This window comes from Bombus affinis, chromosome 12 (assembly GCF_024516045.1).
Source record: "Bombus affinis isolate iyBomAffi1 chromosome 12, iyBomAffi1.2, whole genome shotgun sequence".
Taxonomy (NCBI): Eukaryota; Metazoa; Arthropoda; class Insecta; order Hymenoptera; family Apidae; genus Bombus; species Bombus affinis.
In genome coordinates, this window is record NC_066355.1 from 5759721 (window position 1) to 5777583 (window position 17863).

Here is a 17863-nt window from a genome sequence, read left to right on the forward strand (position 1 = left end):
TATAACTGTCCAGAGCATTCCCCGGCGAGGTCACGGCAAAAGTGCGATAGCTTTCTTATATAAAAATTAAACGATACGTTGCCTATGTATCGCAGAAAATGGATAAATTTACATATTTATAAAAAATACCTTCGAATATATATATATATATATTATATATATTATATTATTATATATATATTATATATATATATATATTCGAAGGTATTTTTTATAAATATGTAATATATGTATATATATATATATATGAAGTCGGGCAAATAAATAGGTCATGTTGTCGATCAAGTAATCGAGAGATTAAAGATTAAAAATTGCCAGCGTCGTCAAGGGAAATATTCCTGGACTTGTCGAATTAAGTATACATATATTTCATTGACTATTCAAACGTCAAAGTTTAACAGCCAGCCCAAAATCTGTTAACCTCGGTTCACTCATAGAAAATGTTTGATTCGCACGTTTGTTAAGCCAACCAGATTACTGCGTTGAATCAATACAGACCGCCTCGTCAGTGGCACCAACTAGCTAACACACGTTCCGATACTCTTATTTTCAGGTCAGCTGGAAGACAATTACGAGGGATGAGAATTTCTGCGGCCACCAATGGAAAAACGAATTTTCAACGAATCATCCTGTTACTACGTGAAAAATTTTAGTAGAGAAGCACATGACAACCGGTTGCTCTCTGAGCAACCTATCCTCCTTTTCCCTTGACAGCTCTTGCATATTTACTTGATGACATCACATAGTTACTTACTTCGAGGCGGATAAAAGTGCCGTTATATTTACGACGAGAAAGTGAAAGAAATAGTGACCGCATCTCCGATCAATCGAAATCTTCCTTGCAAATCTTCTAACTCCTACTTTTAAAGAGTCATATACCCAACTATTGTACCTTATCACTGACTATTTTAACGATACCAATTAGCCAAGCTTCTACGTCTATTAATACATCCAAATATTCGATAACAATCGATCCTCATCAACATTCCTAATTCTCAATTACCATCGCCCTCCAATACCAATCACCCAAGCAACTTGGCACATACTTAATACCCACTTAGCAACACCCCCGAAATATCACCTTGAACTACATTCCAGGCGTCTTGCAATCAACGCCGCACCCACTCCGCCCCATTTTCTCTGTGCACAATCGATGGAAACTTTTTTTCATCGGTCGGTCATTCACCAAGGACTGGCATCGTATCGGTATTTACGTTAACACATCGGTACAAAAAGCTCGCGTCAAAGCACGCTCGCGATGCGTCGTCACGGCTCTGTTTTGGCACAAGCCGCTGCCACCGTTCGCCTCCACCGCGTCCCGCGTCATCGTTTTTCCGTGGTACAACGTCACGCGGAACCCAGCCGAGTCGCGCTAATCCTGAACATCGTTGTGTTCGCGTGTATTAAATTTAGCCACTGCCACGCCGCCTATTACGCGAGCAAACGGGCACGGTAATCCTTCCTGCTTATCGCACGCGCCACTACCGCCCTTCTCCTCCCTCCGCGATTTTCACTTCTATTTCGCGGTCCACGTCCGCTTTTCCCGGAAACGATTGCGCGACGATGCAACCCTGACACCTCCGCAAAAATGACGGACTCCACGTGACGCGTGAGTTCCAAGGTCGCGAATTAAACTCGCTGCTTCGCGTGAATGGTCAGTGATCTCTCGCTGATAGCAATCTAAAGAATTTTTACAAATTTATCAAACAATTTTGTAACGACAGATTTGTCGAGAGAAAATTATCGAGAGATCCATCTTTGTTTTAAGTAGGTGGTTTAAGTTTAACGGATAAGTAGGCAGGAAACACTTTAGGATCCAGCTTTAAAGTATTATTACACTGTCTGATTGAGATATTCATGGTATTTATGGTACCATGTTACGTAAATAGTCAACATCTTGTAGCTGACGCTTACTCGGAGAACCTCTCATTCATCATCACGATATCAGCGATCATCGGAGAACCTGTACTCTGAAACAGGTCTCCGATCGTTATATCATTCGACATAGAAAGTCTCTTACAAATAGATAATAAAAAAAACTATTCGAAATAGATTCACGGATCGGTTAAAAGTTACCTCATTTCCAACAAGCGAGACACCACTGTGATGGGAAAGTGATCAGCAACGGATTGACGCGTCGTTGGTTCCGTGGTACGTATAAAAACTCTAGCGTCTTCATGACAAGCACAAGCACGTTTGAAATAATTTGGTAAACACTCGAAACTCGGTAGAGAGTCGACGGTTGTATTCACTGTGTCATCGGGTAATATCGAGAGACAGCGACGTATTTCGGCGATCCGCGACGAAACGAGCCGCGTGGTCGTTCCGTGGAGCGTGATGACGCGGAAAACTCGAGAGAATCTCGTGACTGGAGGCGAAAACGCGGCGATATTGACGGCCCCACCGGTCGCCAACGACGACGACAGCGTCGAAGGTGGTGGCGAAGACGGCGACGAGGACGGCAATGCATAACGCCCGAAATAGCGTCGTCCTTGGCGGTGCGTGTGACGTCGTTGTGCTGTCGGTCGGTCGATGACGGACGGGGGCGGCGTAGTGACGTCAGAGTTAATGTCAGAGAGAGACTGGCAGCGTCGCGACGCCACGGAGTTTGCGCGCGAAAGCGGCGTCGTGCGTCAAGTTTGAATGAAACTAGCCACCGCGAGGGAATACTCGCTCACCTATCCACTTCGTTATGTATTCTTTCACAGGACGGACGACTGGCTGGTTTCTCGAGGCTGTGATCGATTAAAAAGACACTCAACTATGTAAATCTCGGCGGACTGATTGCGTCCGTGTAACGTAATCAATGCGCAAGCAAGTTTACCGTAGGTGGAATTTCGGGACGCGTTTTACGTAGACGCGAAAACGCTGCACGCGACGTCTGACGCGTGTTCTTTACCGAGAAACGCAGGAAACCGGTGGAAATATATTATTACATTGTGCAGAGTATACATATCGCCCTTACCGACCGGAAACATCCATCAATCGAATGCTTCAGCCGAGATTCCGTAGCGCGAAAACGCGTGCTGTAGCATCGTAAATAACGAAAGTAGTTTAAATCCGACGAATATGGCGATATGGTAATTATATTCCACGAATAATTAGAAATACTATGCGTCAAGTCGGGAGAATTTTCACGAAAACATGAATTCTTTCGGTGTTAACGATCGATCCTCGGATGGACGGCGCGTAACGGAGAGAAATTATAGCTTGCCGCTCGAACGGCGTCAAAACTCGCGCGGAATACGTTTCCGCGCGGTGAAATCTATTTCAGGTGAAACAAGGTCGCGCGTCAGCCAGTCGCGTTACACATTTTTACTCGGTTCGCCCGAATTACCATAAACCTGTCGAGCATGCGGCCCAGTCTCGTCAAAGCGACGTTACGTACGTCGCATACGACGCTTCAATTATACATTTTGTTGCCTTTCTTCCAGGACGTCGTGTTTCTTTCTTTGCCCCTTCCTCGAATCGATGCAATGCGCGATCGCTATCGATCCGTCGTTAATCAACCGTGCTAAAACACAACGAATCAAGTCCTCCCGGTATTTATAGCGCCACTGTCTGACTACTGACCCTTTCACTGCTGGCACGCGCGTTCATATGCATCAACGTCACTTATCGATCCTAGAGTCATTATGCGAGTCACAATCTCATTACGCTCGACTCGAGTAATCTCTCTTTCTCATAGCGAATGCGTTCTGTATCCGGCGGGCGATCAGGTTCTGCCGGTCCCGCGACACGGAGAAACGCGTATGCAAAACAGACCCGTCTACGCACACGGATGTTTTCCAGACTTCGTTCATTTTAAACGCTTTTCCCTTGGAGATTGTACTCGTTCGTATGTTTTCTGTCTCATACTTCCATCGTACGTTCGCGATGATCATGCAATTGGACGTTACGCAACGTTAAATTACTACGAGCTGGTTGTTTATCGACGAGTATTGGTTTCCATTAATTATAATTATCGGCCAATACCGCACAGCTCTTTTCTTTCCCGTGAAACCCGCTTCGAAACGTGTTCGTTACACGCTCGATGAAAGTTTTTCACGGCACGAGTCACATCGAGTGAGGAACCGTTACATAATTGAAGAAGCGGCGTAGCATTTATGCAATATGAATCGTTCAGAACCGCCCACCTAAGCAGCGTCTTTTCACCCTCGTTCCTTCGGCCCGCGAGCTCCTGAGGTCGCTTCCTGATCGCATGTCTCGCGCCGGAAATAACAGCCTATTTCCTCCCACGCATAACCGCAGCCTCATGAAAAACGCAACGCCGCAATCGGCGGCTTAGTTTCCAGCAAGAACCTGTCATCGCCTGATGACATCGGGCCCCTTCATTCGATGCCTCAATGTCGATACCCCGACAGCGTATTTCCATAATATTTCTACGAGATTAATTGTGCTTATGTACTGTGAAAAGTGAGAAGGAAAATACAAAAATACAGAAAGATATTCTAAATGGAACGAACCAACTGATTCACATAGATTATCCTATGGTACTACACATCGTAGTACCAGATCGTCGCGAACGCCTTATACATTTTAATCGACAGGATGATTCACAATGCCAAAGGTGGTATCGAAACGAAACGCTCTCTGTTTTTCAATCTACATTCCGGGAACGTGGACGTCGAGTTAGACGCAGCGTCGTGCACGCGGGTGACTCGTCGGTCGTTCATCGTTCTAGCACGCCGAAAACGTGAAAAGTGTAACGGCACGTGATGCATGGCGTCTTCGTCGTTTCTTTGGTCGCCTTTGTGTCCCAGCCAAGCACCCGCGGATCGCTTGCCTCGCACGTATATTTAGTTTGCCCAGTAAAACAATGCAATTGGCCTCTAGGAAGCGCTGTCCGTACCACGGGCACTTGCCGTCAAAATACTATCCAATTTTACGATTCTACGAACGATGCCGATTATTTTCACTTCGTCGCTTAACGATTTCGTCGCTGATCGATTGAATCGTTCGATTGCACTTTCGTATACCTGACCTCACCGTTAAACCGTTAAGCGAGCTTTTTACGTCGATCAAACGCAAAGAAATCGCGAATTTTCAAGAAATCCATGTCGAATCCAAGATATCTTCGTTAATCCGCGTTTAGGTTCAATTCTATACGTAGATGTTTGTTAATGGTTTTCTACGATAGCGTAGTATTACCTATCATAATAGGATATTATCCTTTACTTAGCGATCTAAGTGTACGCCGTGCGCACCCCTATTATGAATTACCAATATAATAATTATTCATAATAAAATAAATTACCTCTCGCCTTTACGGGTTATAACCGAGCGAGGATTTTATCGTCGATTACGGGCAATATCATTATAGAGAGGAGGACTGACGGCGACGCTGCGCGTTCACCGGGCTTTTAAAAAGAATTAAGTAGTTACAGACGTGCCAGCTCAGACGGCCAGCGATGCACGTCTCGCTAATGTCTGAGTCTGATTGCACCTAACTACTTGCGCTGTGAAACGGCAACCAGTGCGTTATTCCGAAAGCCTATTACTATTAACGTAATACACTCTCACGACACGTGTCACTTGGTTACCCGTAAACCAATGATTTTCCACGGACAAACCATTCTCGAGCCGAGAGTTTCTTTATGGCCAAGAGAAGGGAAAACGAGAGAGACTGTCACCTCGACTGATTAGATTTCTCGATCTCGATATGTTTATCAACTCTTGCTCCCCTGGGTTGACCAGCGTGTTCATTTTTTTTTCTCTTTCTGCCCCCACGAAGCCTGCGTATATCGCAATTACATGCCCACGTAACGGTCAGACTGACAGCCGATCGGCTATCGATAGCGCGATGGCGACTTTTAACGGTGCCGCGACACAAGCAGGCATTTAACGCGCGGAAGTCATAATCGTTGATTTACCATTGTCACGGTCGTTACTCTCAGGCGAACGCGACAATCGGTTTTCGCAATTCGACTACGCAGCCACAGGGCAACACTCGGCACAATGCAGCCGAACCAGCGACCGCACCTGCACTCGCTCGCTACACGCTGGTTATATTTGTTCGTTCGCGTACTCTCTTCTTTCCTGCGCGGACAGGTCTCGTGCGGGCCAAGTATGTACGCGGAAAAGAAACGCCTGCCATGCACTCGGCCGACTGCCAGACTATATTTACCTTAACGTACTGATTACACCTGTAATGTGTCCTATCGAACATACAAGCTATACCGAATCGAACGTTTATACCGCTCTTGAATATGGAATCTGTCGCTAGGTCTGAAGAAACAAGGGCGAATGAATAATTTATAGGTGCGCAGATGGTTCCACAAAACTGATTTAAGTTCATTCGTAAAGATTTAAAGAACTGCGAGAAATCGAAAATTATTTCGAGAAGGGAAATGACGACGATGATGGTGGTGATTTTAAAATAAAACTAACATAGGGTAGAAACATAATGGATAAAATGTCCGCGACTGAAAGTTGAGAGCTAAGCTTTTCTTTTGGAAAAGAATTGATCCGTTCCCTTGGAGGAACGTTAACGGCCAATCGGCGAGTTACAGCCTCTAGATCCTTTTCACAGCTCGAATCGATTGGCTAAGAAGAAACGACTAGAGGGGGCAATTTGTCCCTTCGCTCTATCGTTCGCACCTCATCTCCATTTCGCTCGCTCTTTCCTCTTTAATGCCATATCCAATAACCTTCTTCATTTTCCTAAGAGCGTACACGCGAATTTATTGCGCACACTATTGTCTTTAGATCTTTGGTCGATTCGATCGACCACAGTCTAAAGCTCTATCATCCAAACTATCCTTCGTCGGCGAAGGACAAATAAATCGAATCCGATTACGTATCGACAAGCAATTTAAAATAGTACGTGAACATTAATCGCCCTAAAATAAAATACAACACGTCGATCCATCTTCTTCATCGATAATCGTCATTAATCCCACCGTCACCACCACCATCACCACCACCACCACCTTTTAACTACAACCAACCAGCCATCAGCGAGCATTGTACAATTTCTTCGTAAACGATGAATTTACCAACTATAATAGGACGGTCCCAAGGTCTTTTTTTTATTTTCACCCATTTTTTTTTCTTTTTCTGTTTGTTTTCTTTTTGTACTAGGTGACTTACACTTGTTCCAGTGATCGTGACGTTGAGCCGCGTGATGCTCGAAGTTCCGATGATGGTCATGATTGTTGTTAGTATCCGCCGCAATGGTGACCGGGTGGTACGGTGTAGTCGGTAGATGGATCGTCGTCGATCGATCTGGTTGATCGTGATCGCGATCGTGATTGTGATCGACGACTAGATGCCTGCCAGTGGTAGCACGCTGATGGGTGGTCGCAGCACTAACTGCGGCTGCTTCCGTGGCTGTATCCTCCACGGTACGCATCGCACGTACGATCAGCACTATAGCGCTTCGTTTTTAGTCGTTTCATTCACCAAATCCAGTCGTATAATCCGGGGATCCCGCCTCGATCCCGTGACTCCCTCTCTTTTTCTTTTCAAATGCCCACGGCGGCGCGCGAACGACGATCGACGGCCACAACGACCGCGACCATCCTACGACGAACGATCTCTCACTCTTTTTTCTTTCTCTTTGCTTCCTTCTTTGTCGGCCAGATTCTCGCTCCTGTGCACGGCGCGGCCGCGCAAGCGCGCACGTGCGCGATCAGAACGCTAAATGGAAGAGCGAGTTCGAAAAGTTACACGTGGTTTGGTATGACAACAGCTGATCTCGCGCCTTCTCCCGGCTCTCGACGAGATAACGCGATAATCGCGCCAAGTTTGCGATGTTTCAAATCGATGGATTGTCTGGGTATTACACGACACAAATAACACATCGATATTCCAAATCGTTTTAATCGTCAGTTCGTGATGATTACGATTGATCTCTCGATGATTTAGGCCGTTTGAGGATGTTCGTGAGGCAAAAGCATCCGCGAGAAACGAGTGAAGTGGACGAGTAAACGATGATGAGCGACGGGTGAGAGTGAAAGGGGATAACTCACAGTCGATAATTCTCACGGCTCGTAAACACCGAGTGTATCGGTCACAGGAATGTGGAATTCCTCGACTGTATCATTATCGATGTAGGTGAAAATGAGAAACGGGATAATAAACAGAACAGGTACGTGCTTTATAACGTGATCCAGCCGAAAGTCGCACACACACAACTCACCCATAACACACGAAAAACAGTGGATGACACACGTGTATCACCGACCTGTCTGCGTTGTCGAAAGGCTAGACGAATCCTTCCGGAAAACGTCTTCGGAGGTCAGCACTCCACCGAGGAGCTCGAACACTTCTCGCATGCAGAATTCTGTTATATGTTGCCCACGTTCGCTCGAAATTTATCGTTCCTCCGTCCCCATGGGCGACATGGTTCTCACTGTTATAGTCGTGGCGTTCTTCAAAATTATCGTCGAACTGTTTGAATCGATGTTATCGACGAATCTTTCCCGCATCGGCTCGTCGTACACCGTTCTTTGCGAATAGCAGCTCCCGAAGCTCTCGTTCTCCAAAAAAAAAAAATATCCAAGCGGAACGATTCTTTGTGCCGCGTTTCGCGAGGAGCACAGCTCAACGTGGAAGCTGTCAGAACGTTACACGAGGACACACCGTAGTCCCGTACCCGCGGAACCACGCGCGTTCGAAACGCGCTAGTAGCCTCCCTCTTTCTGGTTGGTCACGCGAAACTCAAACACAAACGTCCTTGGCTGCACCACCTTTTCTTCCTCGCTAGCGTATGTAATCCCCAGTTTTCTCGCACTTGACACGCTCTGTCTCACGATTCACGATCCGTTTAGCACACGAAACTGATACACAATTCGTTGACAAAACGGATCAAAAGAAGCCGTGACAAGATCGATGGCCGCGAATCGACAACGATTCGCGTTATACGTGAAAATTTGAAAGAGAAAAGAAGGAGAAACCGTAGAGAATAAATAGAGAGAAGAGAAAGACAGAGAGTGAAAAACAGCGCGGACAAGTTTTACAAGAAAACGATACGCTCTCGCACGGGTGGCCGGCCGCCGCGTAACTGAGTCCGGATCGCGCGCGTTCCTCCGCTATATTAAAACCGTAGCGTGTGTAGCGACGGCGGCGGCGAACGGCGCTAACGATGACGTCACCTTTGGACGTCATAAACACACACGACAGCAGCCGGCGGATCGATGGACCTGGCTCGAGTGAGCGTCCCTATTGGCCCACGCGGCTGATGATGCCGCTATAGTGACGTCAGCACGCCACCTACCGATCACCCATCTCCCTCCACCCGGATATCCAACCCCACGCAAGTCGACCTAATCCAACCCGACCCGACCTAACACCGGTACATGGATCATCCTTTCTTCTGTTTCTTTTTCTTCGTATCCGCCTTCTTCTTCTCCTTTTCTTTACTTCTTGCTCTCGATTCGTTTTTTCGTAAAAGGAACACTCTCTCTTTTCGATGTATTTTACGCTCTCGATAGCTTATTTCCTTACGACACCTCCTTCATGGTCGTCGGTTTATTTCCATCTTCTGTCGGCGTCTATTTTCCGCGTTTGGCGCTCACTTGGCCCGCTTCCGTTCATATTCTGAGTTCACCTGATAGTCGTTCGACCAGCGTCTTGGCACCAACGATCGCTTTTGAATTATCGATGAGAGGGGAATTAAAACAGACCGTGGAAACTGATGGATAGAAATGGAACTTGTGCAATATCGTTTGTTAACCTTCCTTATTCGGATTCCTGAATTATCGGAGTGATCGTGGGGCAAAACGATAGTCAATGCTCTAACGCAAAGTGTTAAATAATCGTGAAATATGCATCGAGGAGCTATAATTTGTTATTCAAAATTTCGTAAAAATTTAATTCGTAACGTAATTAGAATTTTGTACAATGTTTCTTTCTCTCATCTTTGGCCGAGCAACGTGTGCGTTACAAAATTTATCATTTTACAGAATGAAGCAATTCCCAGTAAACAAGAAAATCGATACGAAGCCGCTTAAGTTGTTCCGACGTGACGCTCTACGTATATACTACTATCGTGAACGACGCTTTATTTCCTATAAAAATCACATAAACCACACGTTTCGCAAATACTCTCATAGCACGATTACATCCAAGGAAACTGTCTGCATTTTCATGAAGAACCATCCCCTTTTATCATTCAATTCATTCTTTTGATCTTACCCGACTCATCTGCAATCAAAGGTATCTTTGGAACCCGATCGATTTCCTCGTTTAAATTTCATTCTCGGACCCACCATAGATAAACTACACCATAAATCAGTCGAAGCGTAAACGACCTCTAATTACGCCGATACGATTTGCAATTATTTACCTCCGGCCGTCAATCTAACGCGCTGTTTATCCGTCCATCAATGGACTGAACCCCGGATTGACGCACAGAAGCGTGATTAAATGAACACGGAAATCCACAAGCTGCTTGACAAGCACGCGGCCGGAAATAAAGGCAATTAACTGCATCTTTTCGAATCGGTGACAAAACTACGTCATAATTTACCCTCGCACATCGGCTGCGCCATCGTAATTGTCGTTTCTATGTACGTGCGCGTGGGTCACCGATAGACAAAGACGTCGGCGTGAGAAAGACGCAAGTTGGACGAGGATATCAAGCAAAATGGGGGATGAACAGAGATGAACGGACGTGGAGACGATACACGAGAGATAGAGACGAAAGCATGGATTCACCGTTATCGAGGAGTGCCGACGTCGGTCTACTCTCTTCCGCTCTCGGCTCTCCACCACCTCTGCAACCTTCATTCATGCATCAGTCGAGCTACCCCGCAACTCCCCTCAGTGCTACCAACAGCCCCTACCCTCATGCAGCGGCCCTGGTGACTGGTGCACGCGTGGCAAAGCGGAGGCGTAAGCACGAGCCGACGTCGCCCCAGTTAATCACCCGTAAGACGAGCTCTCTTCGACACGTGACGAAACAGCAGTATCGTGTCCGCCACCTGTGAAACGAGCACTGATCTGGAAGAGGCGAAAGAGAAGGATAAGGTCGTTCGATCGGTTCGCCGGACCGACTCTTTGGTGAGAATTCAGCCGCAACGAGAGATCCCTATGAGCCGAGCAGGCACAGCCAAGGAATTCAACACGGCTGTTAATTCACGGAGAATATCGTCTGTAAGAAAAGTAAGAAAGTTGCTACTAGATGAATTAATTAAAAAGGAGATATATATCTATATATATATATATATATAGAATGATGGAGAAAGATGGATATTAATTGACCAGTGCGTTGAGCAGGATTAAACGAATAATATCCTTGCTAAAATTTTATCGTCGCCACCCAATGTTTCGAAATTCTACCTGGCTATTGCTTTGATGCAACCATTTAATTGCGTCACAGAGATTAATTTACGAGATAACGACATTTATATCTGCCTGTATGTACGTTAGAGGATGAAGACATTTGTGAGAGTCGAAGTTTCTTTATTCGATACTTGTAAATCGAGTACTGATCTAGGATAGACCAGAGAGAGTAAGGTCGTTCGATCGATCTGCAAACCGGAATCTTCCGGTGAGATGTAGCGGACGAAGGCCAGCGTGACTATCAAGACGATTGGTCGCGCGAGTCTGTGTGTTGAACAGTGACAAGTTTTGTGTCGTGTTAAAAATGAAAAAGAAAAGATAGAGAGGTATAAAAAAGTTGTTTGCCTCGGCACGCTCCAGTGACACAGTGTTAAACTGAATGATAGATTCAAAATTTTTGGAACTTCAACGAAATCCGATGGAATTTACGTTGTTCGATAGTTTGCAAATATGCATCGTAGCAGAGCTCTCGTGTGTCATTATGAACGCTTGCTTCCAATAATGTTGCGACGTATTTATAACAAAGAGAAACTATATCTTTGGATTCCTTAAAGTAATTCGACCTGCTATCCCTGTTTTCTTTTAATCAGGAAAGTAATATTATTTCTTTTCTGATAGCTTGTTTTCACGATCACTCGGTCAACTCAAAATTATTTACTCATTTTCTTTAATTAGCTTGCCACCGCTTTGTGCCGCTGCTGAAGATCATTGTACCGTATAACGTTCCTCAAGAGGTGTACGGCGCATAATTTTTTATTAGGTTGAGATGACCTTTCTCCCGTGTAATGTGCTGTCAGTGGAGAAGCACGGATGCCAGTGAACCTCTCTCTCGTCTCGTCCCTCCCTGATATCGCTTTTCACTCTCAATGTAGACTTCCCGTTACGATGCGGCCTAAGCAACCGCAGATCGATTAACATTTTTCCCCTCGATTCGAGTGGCGTCCTAGTTGCGTAAAGCAATGTAAGAGACAGATTAACGCGATCCTTTCAAAAAGAAACGACGCAAACCCACGCATGGCCATCGTCAACTATTGTTTTTGCCAATCGGCAAACGAATTCCTTCGAGGAGATAATACACCACGTTTGAAGCGAAAACTAAGAGAAACACGTTTTAGCAAACGTTTAAATATGATTCTACAATTCACCGACAGTGATAAATGTTTGCCACCCCTGCGTTACACTACAGCACAGCGATTATAATTTCAAATTTAATGCACAAGACACTGATTTAAGAGCGATGGTTTCTGTAATTGCACCGCATTACAGCGAATTAAGACGCCTCGGTATTACGTATTAACCCTTGACTGGTGGGGTGAAACGGTGGTTACGTAACTGGTAGAGACGGTTTGACCTCAATTAACAAAGTAGATGGAATATATCTTGGCGAGGACACTATCTCGCCTAGGATGTTTCATATCAAGACGTATAAATCCTCTAAGAATATCAATATTTTATTCCTTTACATTCCCTGGGGCTCGCGATAGATTTCCCTATACCGACGTACCCCTGAACTTTTCTGCACTTCACCCGAACTCTCAACAACGAAGCTAAGATAAATTGCACGGTGTTCCAGGAAGACACCTATTACAATCAATCATGCACGTTCTGGAAGAGAACAACGTGACTCACTTTAACCTGCCGGATTACCAGGTGAGAGATAAATTTCGTCATTAACGCCTCCTCTGTCAACATTTCTGGGATCGTGCGGAACGTGCAACGAGGTGAACCGGTGTTTTAAAGCCGAATTCGAGAGCTCGTTTCGCGCGAGAGCTTGTTCGGTCCATCGCGGAAAGAAGGATGCGGCCAACGGAGCTGCAGAAAAGGACAAAAAAGGAGAAAGAGGAGAAGGAGGAGAAGGTGGAACCGGTTGTCGTTATGGGTTCTCTCGTAGTCAGGAAGAACCAGCGAGGGTGAGAGGTTTACAGGCTATATTACGCAACCGCCCGCGTGTAACGTCGAGTTACACGACGAAAGGAGAGTGTCACGCTGATATTCGTGCAATGAGAGTTCACGCACATTTATAATACTATTTATAGAACCCGAACGTTCACCTTTTATGTTCACGAATCGATCAAGCGGGAATGAAGAACGATCGTTGTTTCGTCCCGCTCCCAAGAGACATTTTTCAACGCCATGATTCCACGTCGCAATGTAATTATTATTTATGCGACGTGTCTGATCATCGAGTGCGAAGAAATAGTTTCTCAAGCCGATAAATATATAATATACCTTGTTTCGTGACGCTACGACATTGTTTGTTTTTCTATCACGTCAAAGGTAATTATACATATAATGGTATAATCCAATCTTCCCAGAGGAAATGACGAAGAACGCGAAAAATGATAGGTAGCGTTTGGCCAACACTTAGAAATAGCCAGCTCTTAGAATTCGAACGATCTCTATGATAAGTCATTGATAAAACAGATATAGTATCGTTACAGGTCAAATCCTTTCTTCTGATTACGCTAATAATAACACGTGCCCATGTGTGCAAATATAATTACAGCCCGTTTACGTAACTTAATCGGTCTAATTGCCATTTAGGATGCTAATATTTTGTTTACGATCGCGGTAACACATCGATTGGGGTTATTGCACCAGGCGGCTAATGCTAATTGCAGAGCACTTTTAATCGCATACTCGATGGACCTCCGAGCGTACGCCGGCTGTTTTATGGCGAAACATTGAATCGTTTCGTCCGTTCATGAGCGAATACATAGCGCATACGTCGTACACCACACGATTCGATCCACACGTGAGCATTTTTCGAACGGGTACCGGCAGTCGTTGATACACGCGTCTGTTAATCACGAAACGTACTTGTTCTCCTTATAATTTTTCCACATGCGACTCTCCTTGTCCCATAAATTCACGGTTAATTCTATCTTTCTTTGCTCATGAATGAAAATGCTAATAAAGCAACCGCATCGACCGAGTCTATCGGTGGTCAATAATGCCTCAACGGCAGAACGGTGCGGCGCACTTTCATTTTCACCGCAACTCCGGTATACACCCCGCGTTGTCGTTTGCGAGCCTGTGCGACACACACTGCGTGGGCGGCGAGTCTTTAACGGAACCGCACGTGGAACATTGTATAATATACGCAACGAACGCGCGCTCCAACTGTCAAGGAAACGGCGAGATGGTAACGGGAGCTATAACCAAGTCGAATCGATTCGCGAAACGTATTACGTATTTTGAAACTTCCAGAAAATTCCTGCGGATGCGCGTATCCTTGTTGCAATGTATGCGACTGATTCTAAGGTTCCGTCTAATTTTAGACGTAACACCGGGTGATGTAGAGACAGGATTATCGAACGTTATCTGCTATTAGGACGCGTTGATTCACTTTGATTACTTCATTCATGCTGACAGTTTCAATTAATTTACACGTCACTCTTTACGCCTATCTATCCACTGCTAATCTTATCGATTAAAACTCCTGTCCGTATTATCACACGCGTGTCTATACGTCCTGATATCTTTCTTTACGCTTTTCAATTTTGAAGGATGTCGACGTAAAACAAATAGATACAATTTTTATCACGGCTCCTAATAAGTATCGACTTCAGTTCAAATAGTACCAGATGATCCTACTAATTATAAAACACGAGAATCTTGTAAGGAGATAATTAAAATATCAGTCAAGATGTCACCGCTTTAAAAGTTAAACATTTATGCGTCTGTCTACCGTGTAATTTTATGTTAACTCTTATCTATCACATTTATTATGATATCTTGGTATATCGCCTATGTAATTCATGGGACAGTGCAGCGTGATCGAAGAAAGTTGCACGCATCCACCGACCAATATACACGATAGACGATTCTTTTCCATCCTGAAAGTAGTCGGTCGCTTCTCCCTGGACCAGGGCGATTCTGAGATCGTTCCTCCTCTCCTGTTTACCTGTTTTCTTCCCTTCCTCTATGTCTCTTGCTCTTCCTGTCTATTCATCTCCTTTTCGCTCTCAGAGTTCGGGTTTCTTTTCCTCTCTGTTTCCCCTCCTTTTCTCTCGCAGTTTTCTCCTCTCTTTCTTTTCCTCCCACCCGATAGATCAGAGAACGATGGGCGATTAGCGCCGCGTGTGAAAGGGAAAGCGAGCGGTCGGCTTCACGGAGGAGGACGATCGACCCGGCACACGATTCGAAACGACTCTCTCCTCCGTATGTAATGTATTCGTCGTCTCTTCTGCGCCCACTCCTTTCTCTCCTTCTTTATGCGACCATCTGTTCGTGTCTCTCTTCCTTTTTTCCTACCAACAGTTTTCTGTCCTCTCCCATTACCCTCTTCCAGGTGCCCGACACTGCCGCCTTGGAATGACTTTTTAGAGGATGATTTAATTGCCAAGTAAGCACGATACCCCTTCCTCCTTCCTTTTTTTATTCGTTTCAAAAAATTGCCAAAAATGTGGGTCACGAATTATATTGGAGAAAGATATCATTGATCGCATATCGCATTGATCGCATAGACATTTTTTAAGAAAAATGGATGAATTCTGTGGCATACAGAATGAATAATCAATAATGAATAAGCCACAATATATAAAAATCTAGGACACCTCGATTTAGATGTATTCGTGCTTGCCTATAAAGAAACCGATAAGCTTGAAAGCTTGGAATACCGAGGTGTTAACTGGAAAATAAGATGTTTGTCTTTAGTTGATTGGTATTTTCCTCCTAGAGCACTATTTTGAATACCAGAGAAGTCTGGGCTTGCAGGGAAGGCGGTACTTTCTTCGCGGGAATTTGAGATGCGCCTGACATCTTCGAGACGCGCGGAGACAACTGTTATTCGCATTGTTGCGGCACGTTTCTACAATTTGCTTACGGTATTGTCACCGATGATCGATTCGAAGCTGCAAACACACGGACAAAAGGACGTACATGCACGCGGAATCGTCGGAGGAGTCACAAGCGCGCGATCCTGAGTTTCGTGCGTATATCCACCGCGTGACGTTGCGTTTCCGCGTTGCTATGCTAATGAGAGAGCGTCGAAGACCAAGACCATCCTTGGATGAGCTTCGACTAACCGATTGAAAGCGACTACAGTCAAAATTGGCAATTAAATATTTTAAGTGTGAAATAAAAAAGACCATGTATCGAATTGATTGGTACTCGAAATATGAAATACCTTTTAACGTAGACAACATATTTAGAAAACATGAAGTACACTTCTATCTGTCGATTAAAGTATTATTTAGAGACCAAAGTTCACATTAACGTTTGAAGGGACTCAAGACAGTAGCCCATAAAATCAAAGTAGCTTCTGTTTCTTGTAAACTTAGGCGAATCTGTATTTCATTTTGTCGATATTAATCGAGTGCTTCCACTTTTTAACACATGTATTAAATTAACGTGCTTCAATTATCTTTGACTAATAGTTATCAAACTTTCTTAGGATATTCTTAATGATGGTTTAAATCAATTGCGAATTTCTAAACACGAGGAATGCCTCTAATGGTGCACGTCTTCCTGATAAATTTACGTTCGAGCCGATCCGCTGCTCGGTGAAACCGAAAAGAGAAACCATCCTTAAAACAAACCGCCTACGCTATGGTTCGCCAATCCGCGAAGACAAATATCCGATTGAAATCGCGACATCGATTGTTCATTACTGGCACTATGCGCGGTCCGCTGGCCGACATCGCGCTCAACCGACCCCATGCTTTTAACCCATAACGCATCCCGATGCACAATCTCGAGCGGCTTCATCGACATTCACGAGCGGTTAACGTCGGACGTATCGACGATTTTCTATCGAATACGGTAGCTTCCCGATCTGGCGGCAGCGCGGTCACGATTATAACGCCATATAGAGAGAATCGACGGCAAGTCGTGAGGTCACACGCGGGGTCGTTTATGGGTTGTACCTCCGCTTGGATCTCCACCACCCTTTTCCGCGTTGATCCACCACGGAAGGAAGATGGAAATGGAATAGCCACTGTGGGAGAGCCGATATACGAGTTGAAACGAATAGCCTCGTCTCGTCTTGATCTGCACAAAGTCGTTAACGAGTCTGCTCGTTATCTTTTGCCATGATTTTGCCTCCATGATTGTTGTGTTTGAGTTCTATACATGTGAACGTTCGCGGCTAGGCATATACAACGATTGCTTAGGCCGAGCAACGGTTAAAGGCGAGGAGAGCAATGAAAAAGGGAGGAAAGGAGGGAGAGAAAGGAAGGAATCGTGAAGCTAGAAAGGAGGGGGAGGAGGAAAGAGAAAGACGCAGTTGGACACGATGCTAGAGAACCGCGGGAAGGTCGTCCCCCTTCAGCCTTCGAAGACACACAGGTACTTTCTCTCATAGTTTTTCGGTGTCGTCTTTTGCATGCTTTCCTGCACCGACCGACTACAACACCTCGCCGACTCTCCGCCAAGTCGTCAGGGATCCTCCTGTGCTTGTACCAGGATTGTTTACTGCCCGGTTGGACAGTACTACGTCGCAGGACGATACGATTCGAAACGACATTGCTACATGTTTAGATGGGTCAACGGTCCGAGAGCTCCTGGAGAAACTACCGGTTGGTAGGAAAAAATCCAACGCCGAGGGATGGGGAATTTATCGTTGCCTCGT

General features: G+C 45.2%; 1 protein-coding gene across 5 annotated transcripts in view; it reads right to left on the minus strand.

Moving 5' to 3' along the window:
* The window catches only part of LOC126922527 (probable nuclear hormone receptor HR38), a 55089-nt gene extending 46038 nt beyond the window's left edge, over nucleotides 1-9051 (minus strand). For 2 of the 5 annotated variants that reach the window (XM_050735190.1, XM_050735189.1), the window contains exon 1: nucleotides 7093-8131. In XM_050735190.1, the coding sequence (XP_050591147.1) occupies nucleotides 7093-7354 (262 nt within the window). In that variant the 5' untranslated portion in view covers nucleotides 7355-8131. The other 3 variants (XM_050735192.1, XM_050735193.1, XM_050735194.1) reach the window with 3 other exon arrangements.
* Between the last annotated feature and the right edge of the window lie 8812 nt (nucleotides 9052-17863).